The 17,266-nt window shown below is 44.2% G+C and overlaps 1 protein-coding gene across 7 annotated transcripts in view; it reads left to right on the forward strand.

Annotated features, from left to right (window-relative positions):
* TLN2 (talin 2) overlaps window positions 1-17,266 on the forward strand; it is a 449,658-nt gene that overhangs the window by 408,067 nt on the left and 24,325 nt on the right. For all 7 annotated transcript variants that reach the window (XM_054451016.2, XM_054451019.2, XM_063652682.1 and 4 more), the window contains 4 exons: window positions 265-390; window positions 550-666; window positions 5,554-5,739; window positions 9,873-9,980. In XM_054451016.2, the coding sequence (XP_054306991.1) occupies window positions 265-390; window positions 550-666; window positions 5,554-5,739; window positions 9,873-9,980 (537 nt within the window). The remainder of the gene's footprint in view (window positions 1-264; window positions 391-549; window positions 667-5,553; window positions 5,740-9,872; window positions 9,981-17,266) is intronic.

Consider the following 17,266-nt stretch of genomic DNA (forward strand, 5'->3'; position numbering starts at 1 on the left):
AGGAGGTTTTACATAAGCTGCACGTTTACACCTGACTTCTCCGTTCTGGCTCAGCTTCAGCCTCCCCTGGGCAGCTTTTCAAAGTCCTGAGTCCTATATCAGAATCACCAAGGGTGGCTTCCCAGGAGGTCTGCCATGCTGCAGACTTTAGACTGTCTTTCTCTCATCCCCTGTGCCCCGGCCTGCCCTCAGGCTGCATGCCTTGGTGAAGCCCACAGCTGACATCTTGACGCCTGCTCACCTGAGCTCTGTGCTCTCTTTCAGGTGGTTTTGATCAATGCCATCAAAGATGTGGCCAAGGCCCTTTCCGATCTCATCAGTGCTACCAAGGGAGCTGCCAGCAAGCCAGCGGACGACCCTTCCATGTACCAGCTCAAGGGGGCCGCCAAGGTAGAGTGGGGCTCCGGCTGGGCATGAGCAGCTGAGTTCTCTTCTCACTTAAAGGAAGGAGAGGTGTCCTTGCTCATAGCATGCGATCCAGAAGTAAAAGGAGTAGAGGCTGGACCTGAGACACTGCACTGTCTGTATTCATTCTCCCTTCCTGTGCAGGTGATGGTGACCAATGTCACCTCCCTCCTCAAGACTGTAAAGGCAGTGGAGGATGAGGCCACCCGGGGCACCAGGGCGCTTGAGGCCACGATTGAATGCATAAAGCAGGAGCTTACGGTAAGGAGCCAGCAGTTACCTCCCTTGGGTACCAGAGTCCCACAGCTGACCCCAGCGAGGGCTCATTTGAGGTTTTTTACCAATAAGGTTTTACCTAAAACACCTGAACTGAGAAAGCCCCTTCACCTGCCTGCTGGTAGCTTTATATAATTGAGACCCCATGTGTCACTGAGTTTGGCTGGGATTGGTTTGTAATTGTAATCAAGGAGTTAATTGAAATGTATCACTTAGGACTATTCAGGTTTAGTTCCACTAAAATTATAGCACAAAGTCAAAGCATTGTCAAAGATTCCTGGAAGAAGGGAAAGTCAGTATGACTGCGCTTACCTGGAGCATTAATCCTGTGAACAGTGCATAGCCTCTCTTAATGCACATTGCTCTTGGTACCCGCACACATGCAGAATTGGAAGTCTGCCGTTTGCTATTGCAAAAGCCTAGAAGCCTTTACCTGAGACACTTCCCTTTAAAATCTAGCTTCCTTCCGTTGGAGTCATCTGACCTGAGAGAAATTGACCCTGTTCTTTTCTGACTTGTTCCAGCATTGCAGAGTTGAGGACATTCTGGAGTTACTGCAATGTGGATGATATCTGCTGTTCTTATGATCCCACAATGGTTGTGGATTGGCTCATTCTAATCCCCACAAATAGAAATATGCCAAAAAGAGTAGTTTCAAGCAGATTTCTTTTTGATAGGAGGTCTGATCACAGATTCAACTTTTTTGGGGAAGAGGGATACCTACCTTTGCTGCCAATTGTTCTGCATCTTTAAAGGGTCACCTGCAAAGGCGACCTAGAGCACTAGAAACAATAGTAGAACAATTTTGCAGGGTTTTAGTGACAGAAACTTGGGTTTTCTTGTCATATCGTTAATGAATCTAGCCTTGATTGATGTTGCGCTCAGTTCATGCTTTAAAGGAGAATCTAAAAAATACAGGAGTAACTTAAAAGCTGGTGGTGCCTTAAGTACCACTGCCTGGCACTTGCCTGGCTGCACAGGCTGGGTGTTTGCTACCAAAATCTGGACACAGCTCCTTTTTTGTTATTTGTTTATTTTTGATTTTTGTGGGTACATAGTAGGTGTATATACTTAGGAGTTATATGAGATATTTTGATGTAGGCGTGCAATGCATAATAATCACATCAGGATAATTGGGGTATCCATCATCTCAAGCATTTATCCTTTGTGTTACAATCCAATTATACTCTTTTAGTTATTTTTAAATGTACAATTAAATTATTTTTTACTATAGTTACCCACTGTGCTATCAAATACTAGGTCTTATTCATTCTTTCTATTTTTTGTACCCATTATCCCTCCCCACTTCCCCACCCCTGACCTCCCACCTCCGTACTACGCTTCTTAGCCTCTGGCAACCATCCTTCTACCCTCTATCTCCATGAGTTCAATTATTTTAATTTTTTCTGTCACAAATAAGTGAGAACATGCAAAGTGTGTCTTTCTGTGCCTGGCTTATTTCACTTAATGACGTCTAGTTCCATCCATGTTGTTGCTAATGATAGGATCTCATTTTTTTTTTCCTGTGGCTGAATAGTACTCCATTGTGTATGTGTACCACAGTAGCCAAGATTTGGAAGCAACCTCCATTGTGTATGTGTACCACAGTAGCCAAGATTTGGAAGCAACCTAAGTGTCCATCAACAGATGAATGGACACACATATACAGTGGTACACACACACACACACACACAGACACATATATATATAAATATTGAAGAGATATCTGCACTCCCATGTTTATTGTGGTTTACTTCATATATATGATCTTGGTTGTTGTGAATAGTGCTGCCGTAAACATGGGAGTGCAGATATCTCTTTAATAAACTGCTATCCTTTGTTTTGGGTGTATACCTAGGAGTAGGATTGCTGGATCACAAAGTACCTCTACTTTTAGTTTTTTGAGGCATCTCCAAACTCTTCTCCATAGTGGTTGTACTAATTTACATTCCCACCCACAGTGTACAAGGGTTCCCTTTTCTCCACATCCTTGCCAGCATTTGTTATTGCCTGCCTTTTGGATATAAGCCATTTTAACTGGGGTGAAATGATATCACATTGTGGCTTTGATTTGCATTTCTCTGATGATGAATGATGTTGAGCACCCTTTCATATGCCTGTTTGCCATTTGTATGTCTTGTTTTGAGAAATGTCTATTGAGACCTTTTGCCCATCTTTTGATCAGATTATTATATTTTTTCCTATAGAATTGTTTGAGCTCCTTACATAGGCCAGTTATTAACCCCTTGTCAGATGTGTAGTTTGCAACTATTTTCTCCCATTCTGTGGGTTGATTGTTTCCTTTGCTGTGGAAAAGCTTTTTAATTTGATGTAATCCCATTTGTCTATTTTCATCAGCTATGCTATTCTGGAGTAAATGTTTTTTTTCTTTCAGCACTTTAAATATGTCATGCCCCTCTCTCCTGGCCTGTAAGGCTTCCACTGAGAAGTCTGCTGCTAAGCATATTGGAGCTCCATTGTGTGTTATTTGTTTCTTTTCTCTTGCTGCTCTTGGGATCCTTTCTTATCCTTGACCTTTGGGAGTTTGATTATTAAACTCCTTGAGGTAGTCTTCTTTGGGTTAAATCTGGTTGGTCTTCTATAACCTTCTTGTACTTGGATATTGATAGCTTTCTCTAGGTTTGGGAAGTTCTCTTTGAATAAACTTTCTACCCCATCTCTTTTTCTACCTCCTTTTTAAGGCCAATAACTCTTAAATGTGTCCTTTTGAAGCTATTTTCTAGATCGTGTAGGCATGCTTCATTGTTTTCTATTCTTTTTTGTCTCCTCTATGTTTTCAAATAGCCTGTCTTCAAGCTTACTAATTATTTCTTCTATGTGATCAGTTCTGCCAGTAAAAGACTCTTATGCATTCTTCAGTATATTAATTGCCATTTTCAGCTCCAGAATATCTGCTTGATTGTTTTTAATTATTTCAATTTCTTTGTTAAATTTATCTGATAGGATTCTGATTCCCTCTTTGTGTTGTCTTGAATCTGAGTTTCCTCAGCACAGTTCTTTTGAATTCTTTGTCTGAAAGGTCACGTATCCCCAGGATTAGTCCCTGGTAACTTATTTCGTTGATTCGGTGAGGTTATGTTTTCCTGGATGCTTATAGGTGTTCATTTGTGTCTAGACATTGAAGAGTTAGGTATTTATTATAGTCTTCACAGTCTGGGCTTGTTTGTACCTGTCTTTCTTGGGAAGGCTTTCCAGGTACTCGAAAGGACTTGGATGTTATGATCTAAGCCATATCTGCATCAGGGGGCACACCAAGCTCAGTAATGCTGTAGTTTTTGCAGACTCACAAAGGTACCATCTTGATGGTCTTGGATAAGATCCAGAAGAATTATCTGGATTACCAGATAATTACTTTCTCCCAAACAAATGGAGTCTCTCACTCTGCTGAGCCTCCTGAAGCTAGGGGTGGGTTGACACAGGTACCCCTGTGAATATAGCTTCTGACATGCATAGGCAGGCCTAATGGTGGTGATCAAAGAGACTTGAAATTTGGAGCGATCCTGGCAAACTACAGACACATGGGTTATTCTAAGTATACCGGTGTGATTTAAAATTCACCCAGAGGCCAGGCATGGCAGCGCACGCCTGTAATTCCAGCACTTTAGGAGGCTGAGGCAAGAGGATTGCTTGAGCCCAAGAGTTTGAGCCCAGCCTGGGCAACATAGGGAAACCATATCTCTACAAAAAATTTAAAAGTTAGCCAAGTGTGGTGGCATGAACCTGTAATCCCAGCTACTCAAGAGGCTGAGGTGGAAGACTCACTTTAGCCCAGGAGGTCAAAGTTGCTGTGAGCCGGGTTGACTGAATTTTATTCTGGCTGAATAAAATTCACCCAGATCGTGGGTTTCCATGTAGCACGTGCCATGAGGGCCACATTAGTGTGAAGGGCTCTACGTGTGGCCTTCATTCCGCTGTAGCATTCAAGGGTGAAGTGGGGATTTGGGGTCCTAGACTGCTTAATTGCAGTTGCCCATTTTCAGCAGTGATGTTTGACATTGGTTGGCATTCTATGGGATGCCAACTGAGCCCACTCTTCTGCATCAGGGAAGCCTTCCTTGCTGAAACATGGTTGCCTAGGGCTGAAGACAGGGCAGCCCCACCTAGGCTAGGGGCCCTCATGTAGGGACAGATGCACATTCAGCACTTACCCAGGGTACCAGTCGCTCATGTTAGAGAGCCAGAACAGATGAGCATGAAGCAGAAATGGGATATTGACTTAGCATGGTGAATTTATTTCAGCTTCTCTAAAGGGGGTGGGTGGGTGGGTTGCTAAATAATTCACAGTGTTACCGTGGCGCACTCGACATGAACACTTCTGCACAATTATGCAGTTATATTTAATAAGACAGGCTAAGAATAGAAGGAACTGATGCTTCATTTCCCCCAACCTCACATCCCCTCAGAGAGAGAGAGGTGAGTCCTGAGTGATGCAGCCAGGTCAGTCCTGCCCTGAAACCAGCACTGGGACTGAGAGTTTATGGAAACTGCCAAAGCACCAGCAGGGATGGGGGAAGAGAACTATGAAGCCACACAACAACCTTACACAGGATGGGTAGTGTGTAAATATTGGGTGTCAGTTTCTGCAGACCAACAGGTTAACACTCTAGATACGTCTCCCTTACCATATTGTTCCCGTGAATGTTCAGTGTAGGTGCAAGAGGTTTGTCCATGAGAATCTTGAAAACAAGAACCATATTACTGTACTCAAATTTCTAATTTCCTGCCATGTGACAGTTTCTTCCAGTTACTGGCTCAGTTTTCAGACACAAGCTACAGCCTGGTTGGAGAAGAATAAATTATTTTTTTTGTTTCCTTTTTGATTTTTTTAACCTCTCTGTTTCTGACTTCCAGGTGTTCCAGTCAAAAGACGTACCTGAAAAGACATCATCACCTGAAGAATCCATAAGGATGACGAAAGGCATCACCATGGCAACAGCCAAAGCCGTGGCAGCTGGGAACTCATGTAGACAGGAGGACGTGATTGCTACTGCCAACCTGAGCCGGAAAGCCGTGTCAGATATGTTGACGGCTTGCAAGGTAAAGACCTTGGCATTGTTTTGGATGGACAGATGATTCTCTGCCATGACTGGGTTGCTTGGTGTAGTCTGAAAAAGGGGAGGGGCTCAGAACCTTAAACTTTGTAATAAAAATGCACACAGGGCCAGGTGTAGTGGCTCATGCCTGAAATCCCAACACTTTGGGAGCTGAGACAGGAGGATCGCTTGAGACCAGGAATTTGAGACCAGCCTGGGCAACATAGTGAGACCTTATCTCTTAAAAAAAATTTTTTTTTAAATAACCAAGTGTGGTGGTGTGTACCTGTGGTCCTAGCTACTCAGAAGAGTGGCTATGGCAGGAGGATCACTTGAGCCCAGGAGTTCAAGGCTGCAGTGAGCTATGATTATGCTGCACTACAGCCTAGGTGACAGAACAAAACCCTGTCCCTTTAAAAAAAAAACAAAATGCACCCTGAATATGGCATATGCACCAGCCTGTGGGAAATGATTCTCTAAGGCAGTTTTGTGTTTGAGAGGGGATGGAGTCAGCCCTGCTGGCCCTAATCCTCCCCCTTCTTTCTAGTTCTTCCTAAATAGGCAGGAAGCCTTCTTGCAGAGTGTGGTGGAGGCCTCTCCGAGGATGGTAGATAGGGATTGCAGCACTTGGTTCCACCTCCTCCAAATGGAAACTGTTTGCTCTTCCACTGGACCCTTTCTTACCCCCATAGGTCAGCCATTGTGCACTAGGAGAGGTGTTGCCATCCCTGGTGAGGAAGTGAGTTGGAGGAATACAGCAGAACTTGGGGAGCTACTTTTCGCAGTCTGTGCTAGACATCTTGGAAAAATTCCTCTGCTCCTTGTGTAGATAGTTGGAGCAACTGCCCTGAGCCTGTGCTTGGTGAGGGAGCTGTGGAGACCCAGGGCCTGGAACCTTTATTTTTGATCTATTAGGAAAGTGAACTATAAGAGCCCCCACCCCAGGCCTTCCCCCTTCTAGGGACAGCCTTGCGCCCAGGGACTCTGGCTTCTGCTCAGCAATCAGTTGATGATCCCCTGTCATGGTGAGTGAGGGCAGAATTGAAGACCAGCTCCTACAGCGTGGGGTCTCAGGGAACAGAGCCATTCTTTGTGGTAAAGTGAGTTCTGCTGGAGTTGCTGCTGCAAGATCCAACTCTTATGGCTTCTTGGTGGCTCCTCAGAAGGAGAGGGAGGTAAGGGAGGGGGTGATGACGGAATTTGTGTGCAAGGGCCTGGCCCTGGGAGACAGTACCACATTTACGGGACCCCTGGGTATGATGAAGGGTGGAGAGAAGAGGGTGGATTGGAAAAGACAGGGCTGGAAAGATTCCGCTTTCACACAGGACCCAGGGCTTGCTAGGTCAGGGAGTTAGGACTCTCTCCTGAGGCTGCAAGTATTGGCCACTTTGATATGCTCAGTGGAGTCCACCTACCATAAGAAATAACTGCCAAAGGGGTTACATCCTCAATCAAAGAGTAGTATTTACCTAGCAAGATAAGGCCTGCATGCATCGTGGTGTACACACACGGTACCTCAGAATTTTAGGAGAGCTATCATATATTCTCTCATTTGATGCCATATGAGAAAGGCAAGAGTAATTATTCTGTTTGTTACATGACGAAATGGGCTCAGAGAGAGAAGTGGCATGACCAAGGTCACGCAGCTATTTACTGTCAGAACGAGAACTTAAATTAGCTCTCCTGATTCCTCAGCCATTCTGTTTCTGCTACTCAGGGCCTCCCAGATGTAATGTTCAAGGTCGCTATGGTTGATGCGTGACAGACGCTTTTGTCCCCAAGCTACAGACATGAACAGGGGAAACGGAACAGAAAAGAAACCATGATTAAATGGTGTTTTTAAAGGGAATGCAGCTCAGATTTTTAAGTCTCTCCTAACGTGTGCTCCCGTTTTCGGGGGAGGAGCTCAGGTAGAACAGTGTGGGTGCTATTTGCCCATCCTCAGCTCCTCTCTGTCATCTCGACCCTGGGACATGTTATCTGGGCTTTGCAGGACAAGATAGCAGCCAGAGCTCTGAAGCCTGAATGTCAGCTTCACACACCAAAATCAGACTTAACAGGAGTCACTGCTGAGCCCTGATGCTCCTGTTAGGATAGGACTGACTTAGCGAACTCACTAACGTTTCTGTTTCCCTTGGTTTCCTGTATCCCTCACCCCTTTGCAAAAGGAAATGAGGCCTCTGGCCGAAAGGGAACACATGCAATAATGCATAGACAGGAAACCTGGGGTGCTGAGTGGTGGTCAAGACGGAAGCCTTACATGCCAAGCAGAAGGGCCGAGTCGCCCTAGTCCAGCTCTGCCTTTTCCCTGGCTACCCTACTCAGCCCACACACGGAGGGGCAGAAAATTACATACTGGCTCATCTTAGAATGGAAGGATTACTGCAGTTCCTTAGGCAGAGAGAAAGACTTACCCTAAACCCTAAGTTAATTCTCATGCATATTTCTTTCTAGTCTTACTTTCATGTGCACATGTGTATATTAGATGTAATTTTATGTCTACTATTATAATTAATGTTATAAAGCTATTTCTGTGTTGCTATATTGCTGACTTTTTAATGACTACAAAATACCTTAATGAATATTATCTTCCCACTGTTGACAGATATTTAGGCTGTCTGCATTTTTTAAAAATCATGAACTTTACTGCAGTAAACATCTTTGGGCATATCCGTTTTTTTCTGTGCTTTGGATTATTTCCTTAGGCAAGATTCCCAGAAATAGAATTAGTGGGTCCAATAGTATAAGAGTTTAATTAGTGCCAGATTGTTCTCCCAAAGGGTTCTACCCGGTTACAGAGCCCCCAGCAGTGCACGCAAGCACCTCAGCTCCACCTCTCCCACTCCCTACACACGGGCTTGCACATAACCTGCTGGAAGTGACTCTGATAGCATCCGGGCCTGTGTCTTCCCGCAGTGGTATCTCATGAAACAGACGTGGGGCCTTGTGCCTCACCGTTCGAGGCACAGGGGTATGAGGATGAACAAGTGATGGTGGGTGGCTGGGAGCATGGCTCTTGGTTCCTGCCTCTGAGCCCCTTAGTCCTCAGATGAGGAAAAGCTGGCTCATACATGACATGCTGGCCATGAGAATTGGCCCCACTCTGTCCAGGGATTGGGGGTAAGTCAAGTGGGGAGCCCAAGGTATTCCTATCAGCACTCCCATTCCTAGGAAGAGGGGCTTGAGTGGATAAAACATGGATCCTGGTCTTCGCCCTCAGCTTTTACCTTTTATCCTAATGTGTGATTTGTATTTGTCCTGATTAGCGATATATTTATAGTTTTATGTATTTCTGCAAGCCCCTTAGTTTCTTTCCAGAGGGAAGCTGTAGAAGGAAGGGGTAGGGTTGCTAGTTTTAACAAATAAAAAATAGGGTGTCCCATACTTGCTATCTGAAATTCAAATTTAACTGGGTGCATTTTATCTGGTGACTCTGTGAATGGGTATCCCTTCAGAAATGATGTAATCATGAATGACTCAAGTTAGCAGGTCGTAAGTACAAGAAAAAAGCTCAAGATGCTGTGTTAAGCATGTGTGCTGGTTTGTGTATCTCGACTTTTGTATAATATGAGATGAGTTATGGTGCCTCTAGGGTACTGGGGAGCTCGCTATCTGAAGTTTCCCAGGAGCTAGAGGGCCCTGGTCACAGAGACCTCACTGACTGCAGCATGGTCAGGCCCAGGGGTGAGAGCCTGGGCTTAATTAGCCTGTGAGCAGAGAGGGGCTTTCAGGACCCCTTAAGCTGCTAAAGAGAGGCAAAGCTGACCCTAGGTCAGTACGTCTCCAGCTGTAAGCACTGATCATGAATCTTGCCTGGATGTTTTTGTGCATGTGGAATTCTTTGTATTTCAAAAAAATGTGGGGTGGGAAAAGGAGGAACAAAGGTCCAGATTGAGCTGTTTCTATCGTTTGGCCCAAGGGCACTAACAAAGTCTGCACACAGACTGCATCAGAGGGCCTGCTGTGGGCAGGTGAGAGGTGGCAGGAGGACGTAGAGGAGAGATACCTCTTCTGTCCAGGGAGTCAGGGCAGTTTCTGGAGGTCACCAGGGTTAAGGTCTCCTGCCTCTGAGTCTGGGACTGCCCAGTACTGCTGGCTTTGCCCATGTTAAGATGCAGCGTTCCTTTCTCTCTCCAGCAAGCATCCTTCCATGCCGATGTCAGTGACGAGGTGAGAACCAGAGCCTTGCGTTTCGGGACGGAGTGCACCCTCGGCTACTTGGACCTCCTGGAGCACGTCTTGGTGGTAAGAAAGCGCATGAGTCAGGGCTGGGGAGTAGCTGTGTCCCTCTAGCTGCCCTGGCTGATTCGAACTATGCTTTCCTTGGGAAGACCTCTCTCAGAGCCCTTTCCAGTGCCACCGTGAGGCTGGGATTGGATTGAACTGGAATCTCCCCTGATGCAGTGATCCAGCACACTGAGCTAAAAGTGCAGTCTGGACGAAGTTGCAGTTAGAATTCGGGAAAGCCCAGTTCTCTCATGCACCTAAAAGGCAGGAATAGCATGTGAAAGGAGGAGGGAGCAGAGTGAAGGACAAAGTGGGCGGGCGGCCAGTGCCAACCTGAAAAAGTATCAGGAGGTCTTGTTAGGAAACCCCCAGTACATCCTGCAAGGACATGGAAGGCTTCTGACAGAGCCATGCCAGCCTCCGTGGCAAGTGAGGGAGGCTGCCAGTGCTGCAAGTGACCCACCAGCCCTTCACAACTTCCATCCTCGAATGAATGGCTTAGATCCCATCAAGAATGACTCCCCCAGCCTAGTGTGCCTAGTGTGGATCTGGGTTAGGAAGGCATAAGCAGAAGACACCAGGCAGGGGTGTAGATGGTCATGGCTGGTGGGCTGCCCACGTGGGAGCCTCAGTTTGTGCAGTTGCTAAGGAGGCTTGACTCGCTACAGACCCTAAGGACCAAACCACGGAGCACCAAGAAGTAGGTACAGTGTGTATCTGTCTCTGTTGAGTTCAGGAGCCATGTTTAGGACCATGTAAGGTCTAGGGCAGGCCTCGATAGTCAGGGACACCCCCAGAAGAGAGTTGATGATGTCTCCCCTCCATCACTGCCCTTGCTCTTACCAAACCTAACAAAAGAGATCCAGCAGGCCACCTTTAGATACATAATTCACATATCTAAAGGAGGAATGTCAAGCCCTTCATTTGCTGGGCATTCTCAAGTTTTCTCATTCTGTCCTTGTGCAGCCATGAGGCTTATAGGCCAACAGAATGATCTGAGACCCAGAAAGCTTGTCCCTTGGTTGAAGTCACCCATCTATTCAGCAACAGAGCTGGATCCAAATCTCAATTCTTACTATTCCCAGCTCTGGGCATTTCACTGCCTCCTTCTTAACAATAAATTATCTTCTGATGCTAAACATTTTAGGTCATTTAAGGGATCATTATTTTTATTCTTTATCCAGGTAACTGTGGTCAATTCTGAAGTGCATTTTTTTGGGAAAGTAGCCAGTCTGGGGTTACTAACATTGAGCTCCCACAGTCTGAACCCTTGTAAATAGAGATCAGTGTATCATATGTAGGCCAAGGAAAGACATCTTAGCCAGTCAGCATTCACAGGCAAGAGCCTCTAGCTAGACAGGTTGGGAAATAAAGTGTTCAGTCTGTAAGTGTGCCTAGCAGGAAATGGAGGTTAAAGAGAATAACACCAGCAAGGCTTTCCAAAGACCTCTTTTTCATCATAGAACAGTATATTGAGTCATGTAGAACCTTGTTATAACTAAAAATTGGACAATAGGGTGTAATCAGTAGATTTAGAAGCCTCAAGTTCAAATCCTGGTTCTGCCACATAAGTAGCTACATGGCCACTGTGTTGTCTGGGGTGCAGTTTCCTCAGACGTTAAATAGGCAGTTTATTAAGGATGAAATGAGCATGTCTGGAAACCTAGGGCTTTGTGGCCAAGCTAACATTTGCTGAATGCCTTATTAAAATCTGCCGAGCGCGGTGGCTCATGCCTGAATCCCAGCACTTTGGGAGGCTGAGGCTGGTGGATCACTTGAGGTCAGCAGTTCAAGACTAGCCTGGCCAACACTGTGAAACCCCATCTCTATTAAAAATACAAAAATTAGCCAGGCATGGTGGTGGGTGCCTGTAATCTCAGCTACTCGGGAGGCTGAGGCAGGAGAATCGCTTGAACCCAGGAGGTGGAGGTTGCAGTGAGTCAAGATCACACCACTGCACTCCAGCTTGGGTGACAAAGCAAGACTCCATCTCAAAAAAATAAATAAATAAATAAATAAATAAATAAAATCTGCCACAGGGAAGGTGCCATTTCTGGCTGGTGGGTGGTACTTGCTAATGGTAGGCTTGCAGCAGCTGTGCCCTCTGCCTCCTAAATGGGAGCTCTCCCCCTATGCTCCATTTCTCCTTACTTTTTCTCTCCGTGCTTTTGCTGTTGTCTTGTTCATTTTGGGGGAAGGGAGAAGATACAGGGATCCTCGTATTTCCATTTCACTTCTCCCCAGTTCCATTTCTTAGTTGAACCATATTTTCTCCAGCACTTGTGCAGCATTGATAATGTACATGACATCTATGGGTCCAGGCCCTGCATACATAGGCCTCAGGTTGGCAATCTGTACCTTTGCCCTTGGTGAGTCATTTAACAAGAATGTCACTGTGTGGGGTCTGCCTCCAGCTTTATGTCTGACACATACAAAGGCCTGGATGGAAATGGAGTGAAGGTCTCCCCTTTCACTCTCCAGCAAAAATACAGCTTATTTAGGGGAGAGGAATTCTTTCTTCGTAAGGAAGGGCAGGTGCCAGCACTTGTCTTAGGGAGAAGTTTCTCTCAGGGGAAAGGAAAATGGAGCTCTAACAGGGTCACTTCCCTGACTGCATGCCGACTCTAAACCCTATCCCAGTATCCGGGAATGAGGTGTTGGATCTGCTCAAGTGCTTCCTTTCTTGTCACTTCCCCTCTCCATGCCCACCTCGTTTGGGTGAGCAAAATAAGACAAGGCTGTGTTGTGTGTATGGTATGCCTCTGTCCGAGGGGCGGGCAGATGTTGTGTGTATGGCTGGTCTCCGCCTGAGGGGAGGCCAAGAGGTCCAGGAGCTGTAGCAACTTTACAGAAGGTCTAGGAACTCTCCCAGGCCACACATTCAGAGACTCCTGCTTAGTGGCCACTCAGTCACTATGTCAACATCAGCCCTGATGGTAAACGGCAGCTTTTTCTGTAACAGGAAGAAGGGGCACTTGCTGCCGGGAGACCCACCATCACAGGTCATTCAGGAGGTTTCATCTCATGGAGGCTGGAGATCGGAAGGAGGGAGAGTGACCACTACTTTCTTTGCCAGGGCCTAGGCAAGAACAGATTGCACTTTGTGGCCAGACGTGCTTCTCTGGTGACCATTGACATTTTAGTTGATTGATTTTCTGTTATGGATTCTTCCTTGTATTTTTTGTAGAATCAGGACTCTTAAATCTTATGTGTTACAAACTTGGGTGGTTGATATATCTGTTAAAAGCCTGCCAGCTGAGTTTCTTGTCCTCATTGTATACAATTATTGTCACTGTGGTTTGTAACTATGGTAGAAATATCAATGTCCTAGTTCTCTAAGGCCATTCAGAGGTTTAGGGTAGTTGGTACTAAAATGAAATCACTAATAGGAAGAAAAGCTAAATGATGGTAAAACTATTCCTATAAAAGAAACAGAATCCATCTCATCTTTTGCAATAAGGATTTTTCCCCCTTGAGACTGAAAAGATCCAAATATATTTTAAAGATAAAATTGTCAAAAATTAGCAACTAAGTATGAGAAGCAATGAAAAGGAAGATTAAAAGTTACCTCCAAAGTTCTCCAGCTCCAAGATTAGGATCATGGTAATGCTATTGACAGGGCAAGGCAGAAGAAAGGGAGATTTTATAGATAAATCTATAAAATTTACAATGTGCCTAAGTTTAATTAGTCACACTGTACATTTGATACATTCTCTAGGTGTAAAGATGGAGGAGATACAGTTCTCGTGCTGGCAGTTGAAGGCTTTTATTCACGCATATGGGCTTTTTTTTTTTTTTTTTTTTGAGACGGAGTTTTGCCCTTGTTGCCTAGGCTGGACTGCAATGGCATGATCTGGGCTCACTGTAACCTCCGCCTCCCGGGTTCAAATGATTCTCCTGCCTCAGCCTCCCAAGTAGCTGGGATTACAGGCACAAGCCACCAGGCCTAGCTAATTTTGTCTTTTTTTGTAGAGATGGGGTTTCACCATGTTGGCCAGGCTGGTCCCCTAACCTCAGGTGAGCTGCCCACCTTGGCCTCCCAAAGTGCTGGAATTATAGGCATGAGCTACCAGGCCTGGCCAATATGGGGTTTTATTAAGAGCATACAGTATAGACATAAAAGAATAGAGTCAAAGCTAGATCTTGAGAAAACACGAACCAGTAGAAGGCAGGAAAAAAATTGGAGAAATAATGGAAAAAAGGGGACTTCAGGAATATTCGCTGAAAGAAGGAGAATACAAGAAAAAGACTTATCATTTGGGCTTTATGGTTGATTCATTAAGTCATTGTTTATTTTATTGACTTCCTTCTATAGACCACACAAAAGAAATATAAGCTAAGCACATAATGGCCCTTGCCTTCAAGTAGCTCCTAATCCATTTATAATCTAGTTAGTCTCCCTCAGTGGTCTTGGTTGTTGTTTATAGAATGTTAAAGAGTGAAACAATCAAAGATAAAACTATCAAAAAAAAAAAAAAAATTTTCCCCCTTGAGGGTGACAAGTGCTGATGGCTCTGACATCCAAGGATGTGAATGAAATAGCATTATGTATTTATTTATTTATTTGTTCATGTTCATATATTTTTGTTCCTTAAAAAGCAAGACAGTCTTTGAAGAGTATTTTCTATTAAAAATATAGGCGGAAAACAAGCCTCTGTTTCTAGGGAATTATCATAAACATATAAAAAATACAAGTTCCTGGTGAAAAATTATAAAAACCCCCACAACGATATTCGGTCACCTAAATTGTGGTGACATTGGTCATTGTCTTAGGTCTGCTGCCAAAAATAAGTTCACATTCACACCGTTAGCTTTAACTCCTAGAAGTCTGAGTTAAAATAAGGATAAGAAAGAGGAATATTGTTTCACACTGAGAGTCCTGCAAGCCACAAGACTGACAGGCCAGTGCTGTGTGAAGATCCAACAAGAAATGAGGAAAGTGAGAATGCCCAAGCCTGGGAAGTAGTGTTCATTTTCAGAGGGGATTCTAATGACAATCAGAAAATGAAAGCCAAATTGCTAATCTAGAGAAGACATCAGAATTTTGTTGAAATTCTTTTTAGGGTAGAAGAAAAGAATATCTACTAAAATTTGATTAGTTATTTGCAGGTGATAGATTTAAAAAGCAGTTAAAAACTGGAGATTTTGATTCTCTGTCTGTCTCCCTCTCACACACACACTCACTCACTCACTCTGCCCTTCACTCTGCTCTTTGGTCTCTGCAGACAGACTCTGTATGATCGTAGGACCATGGCCTCTCCATTCTGAAAAAGAGCTGACTTAAAGCAGACTGTACCTGTAGATCTTAGGGTAGTCTTCCTGAAATGCTTGAAAAATTGATCCCGTGTTTTTAACAATTCAAGGAGAATTGGTGGAGATTCATGAGAGCTGAAGAAAGGTCAGATAATTGTTCATTTTTTACAAAAAGGGAAAGAAAATTCCAGAAATCAAGGTTTAGAGAAAGTGTCCAGCAATCTGCAGAAATATGTTGAGTTCATTTTCAGGTGGTACATGGAGAATCGGGGATCCTCTTCAGTGAGCTGCTTTTCTTAAATCTCGGCACATAAAAATATGCATGAGTTTATGGTGTCTAAGCCTTGTTCTGTTAAAATATCTGGAGCCAAGGATTCTTAGGCTTTTTTGGCTGGTTTGTATATTTTAGTTTTCCTCTGGAAAATGCATAAATAAATACAGAAACTAATAGCAGCATCCATGTACCCACCATCTATGATTGACTAATTTTGTTAACAGTTTATCCTATTTGCTTCAGATGCTTATATTTTAAACAAACATACCAATAATAATACATTTTGTATCTATTCCCACTCCCATTCTCTCTTTCCCTGTGTTATAGATGCCAATGACTATCATGATTTCAGCATTCTTCATCTTTTGTGGGCCCCTTTGAGCTAAAAGCCCTGGGTCATTTCTTGCCTTCTGCAACCGTCATCAGAGAAACATCAACACAGACACACAGGTTGATCCCCAAATTGTTAAGAGGAGTCACAGACCCACAAAACCTAGTTAGAACCTTTTGGTATTTAGAGACTCCAAATGGAGAACCCCTGCCTGGGGAATCCTTTAGAGAATTCAGTTAACTCTCAACAAACATAGGATCTAATTTGGACAGAGCCATCTCCCCGCTGCCCTGAGAGCTGCTTTATGATGCTTTAGAGATGTCCATTTGAATGATGGTGGCCTCCTGCGTTTGCTGTTTGCTGGTTTATCATAGAGGGTTTGTATTGCAGGACAAAAAGCCGCTACTTTGCCTCTACAACTATCACAGTTCAATATTTCTGCAAAACCAGTTTGAGATCTTTGGCAGGGCTAAAATTATCCTTACTTCCACTGGCAGAGCTTTAATTTGGATCTGTCTATTGTCTGCCGTCAGAAATCATGTTGACTTAATGGCAGAATAAAAATAGACCTCCTCTTCTCCTCCGTTATCTAAAGCTCGGGTTCTTTATCAGGGCTGTTCCCTGTCTGAGGGCTGTCGTAGTGTACACTTCTCACCAAGGGCACTCCTTTTAGAGACAGAAGTCTTTCATCATTCCACTCTGTGGGAATGTTGGTAAAGTATGTGAACAAACATCCTTCCCTTGTCTTGAGCTTAGGGGAAAATCATTCATTCTTTTGCCATTAATTATGAGTGTCTGCACCGTACCTTTAACCCTTTGCTTATTCATGCTGTGTTGGCCACTTTAGAGAAACCATTTAACAATGCCTGTGGACTGCTTAGCTACTGAGATCCTGAGCCATAACTATTAATAACCTGGTAGTCTTACAGCATATATTGTTTCAGACAAATATGGTACAAGCCTTTTGCAATTAAGTGGTGACAAATGTCACCATCTAAGTCTAGAGCAGTGGTTTACAACTATGGCCACATTAGTCACCCAGGGAACTTAAAAAATTCTTATGCCCAGGCCACACATCAGAAGAATTTTATCAGTAGCTTTTTATATATATATTAATTTATATAATCTCACCACAGCTGTATAAGGGAAGACTGTTGTGGTCACTTAATAAACTGAGGCTTAGAGAGAGGATAAGTACCTGTACACAGGTACATCGATATTGACTGCTGAACCTATGCCTAACTAAATTGCCTGCCCACTGGCTGTCTTGGAAAGTAAAAGGCATTTATCCCCCTCCCTTCTGCTTCTCCATGGCTCTTGTGTTCTTCTGGAACTGGTCTAGGAAGCCATCTAGTAGGACTTGTCTCAATAATGTATTGGTCTGCTTTTCACTCATTAATTCATTTGTTCATTCAGAGGTCTGTGCTGAGTTCTTAATATCTGCAG

Source organism: Pongo pygmaeus, chromosome 16 (genome assembly GCF_028885625.2).
Source record: "Pongo pygmaeus isolate AG05252 chromosome 16, NHGRI_mPonPyg2-v2.0_pri, whole genome shotgun sequence".
NCBI lineage: Eukaryota > Metazoa > Chordata > Mammalia > Primates > Hominidae > Pongo > Pongo pygmaeus.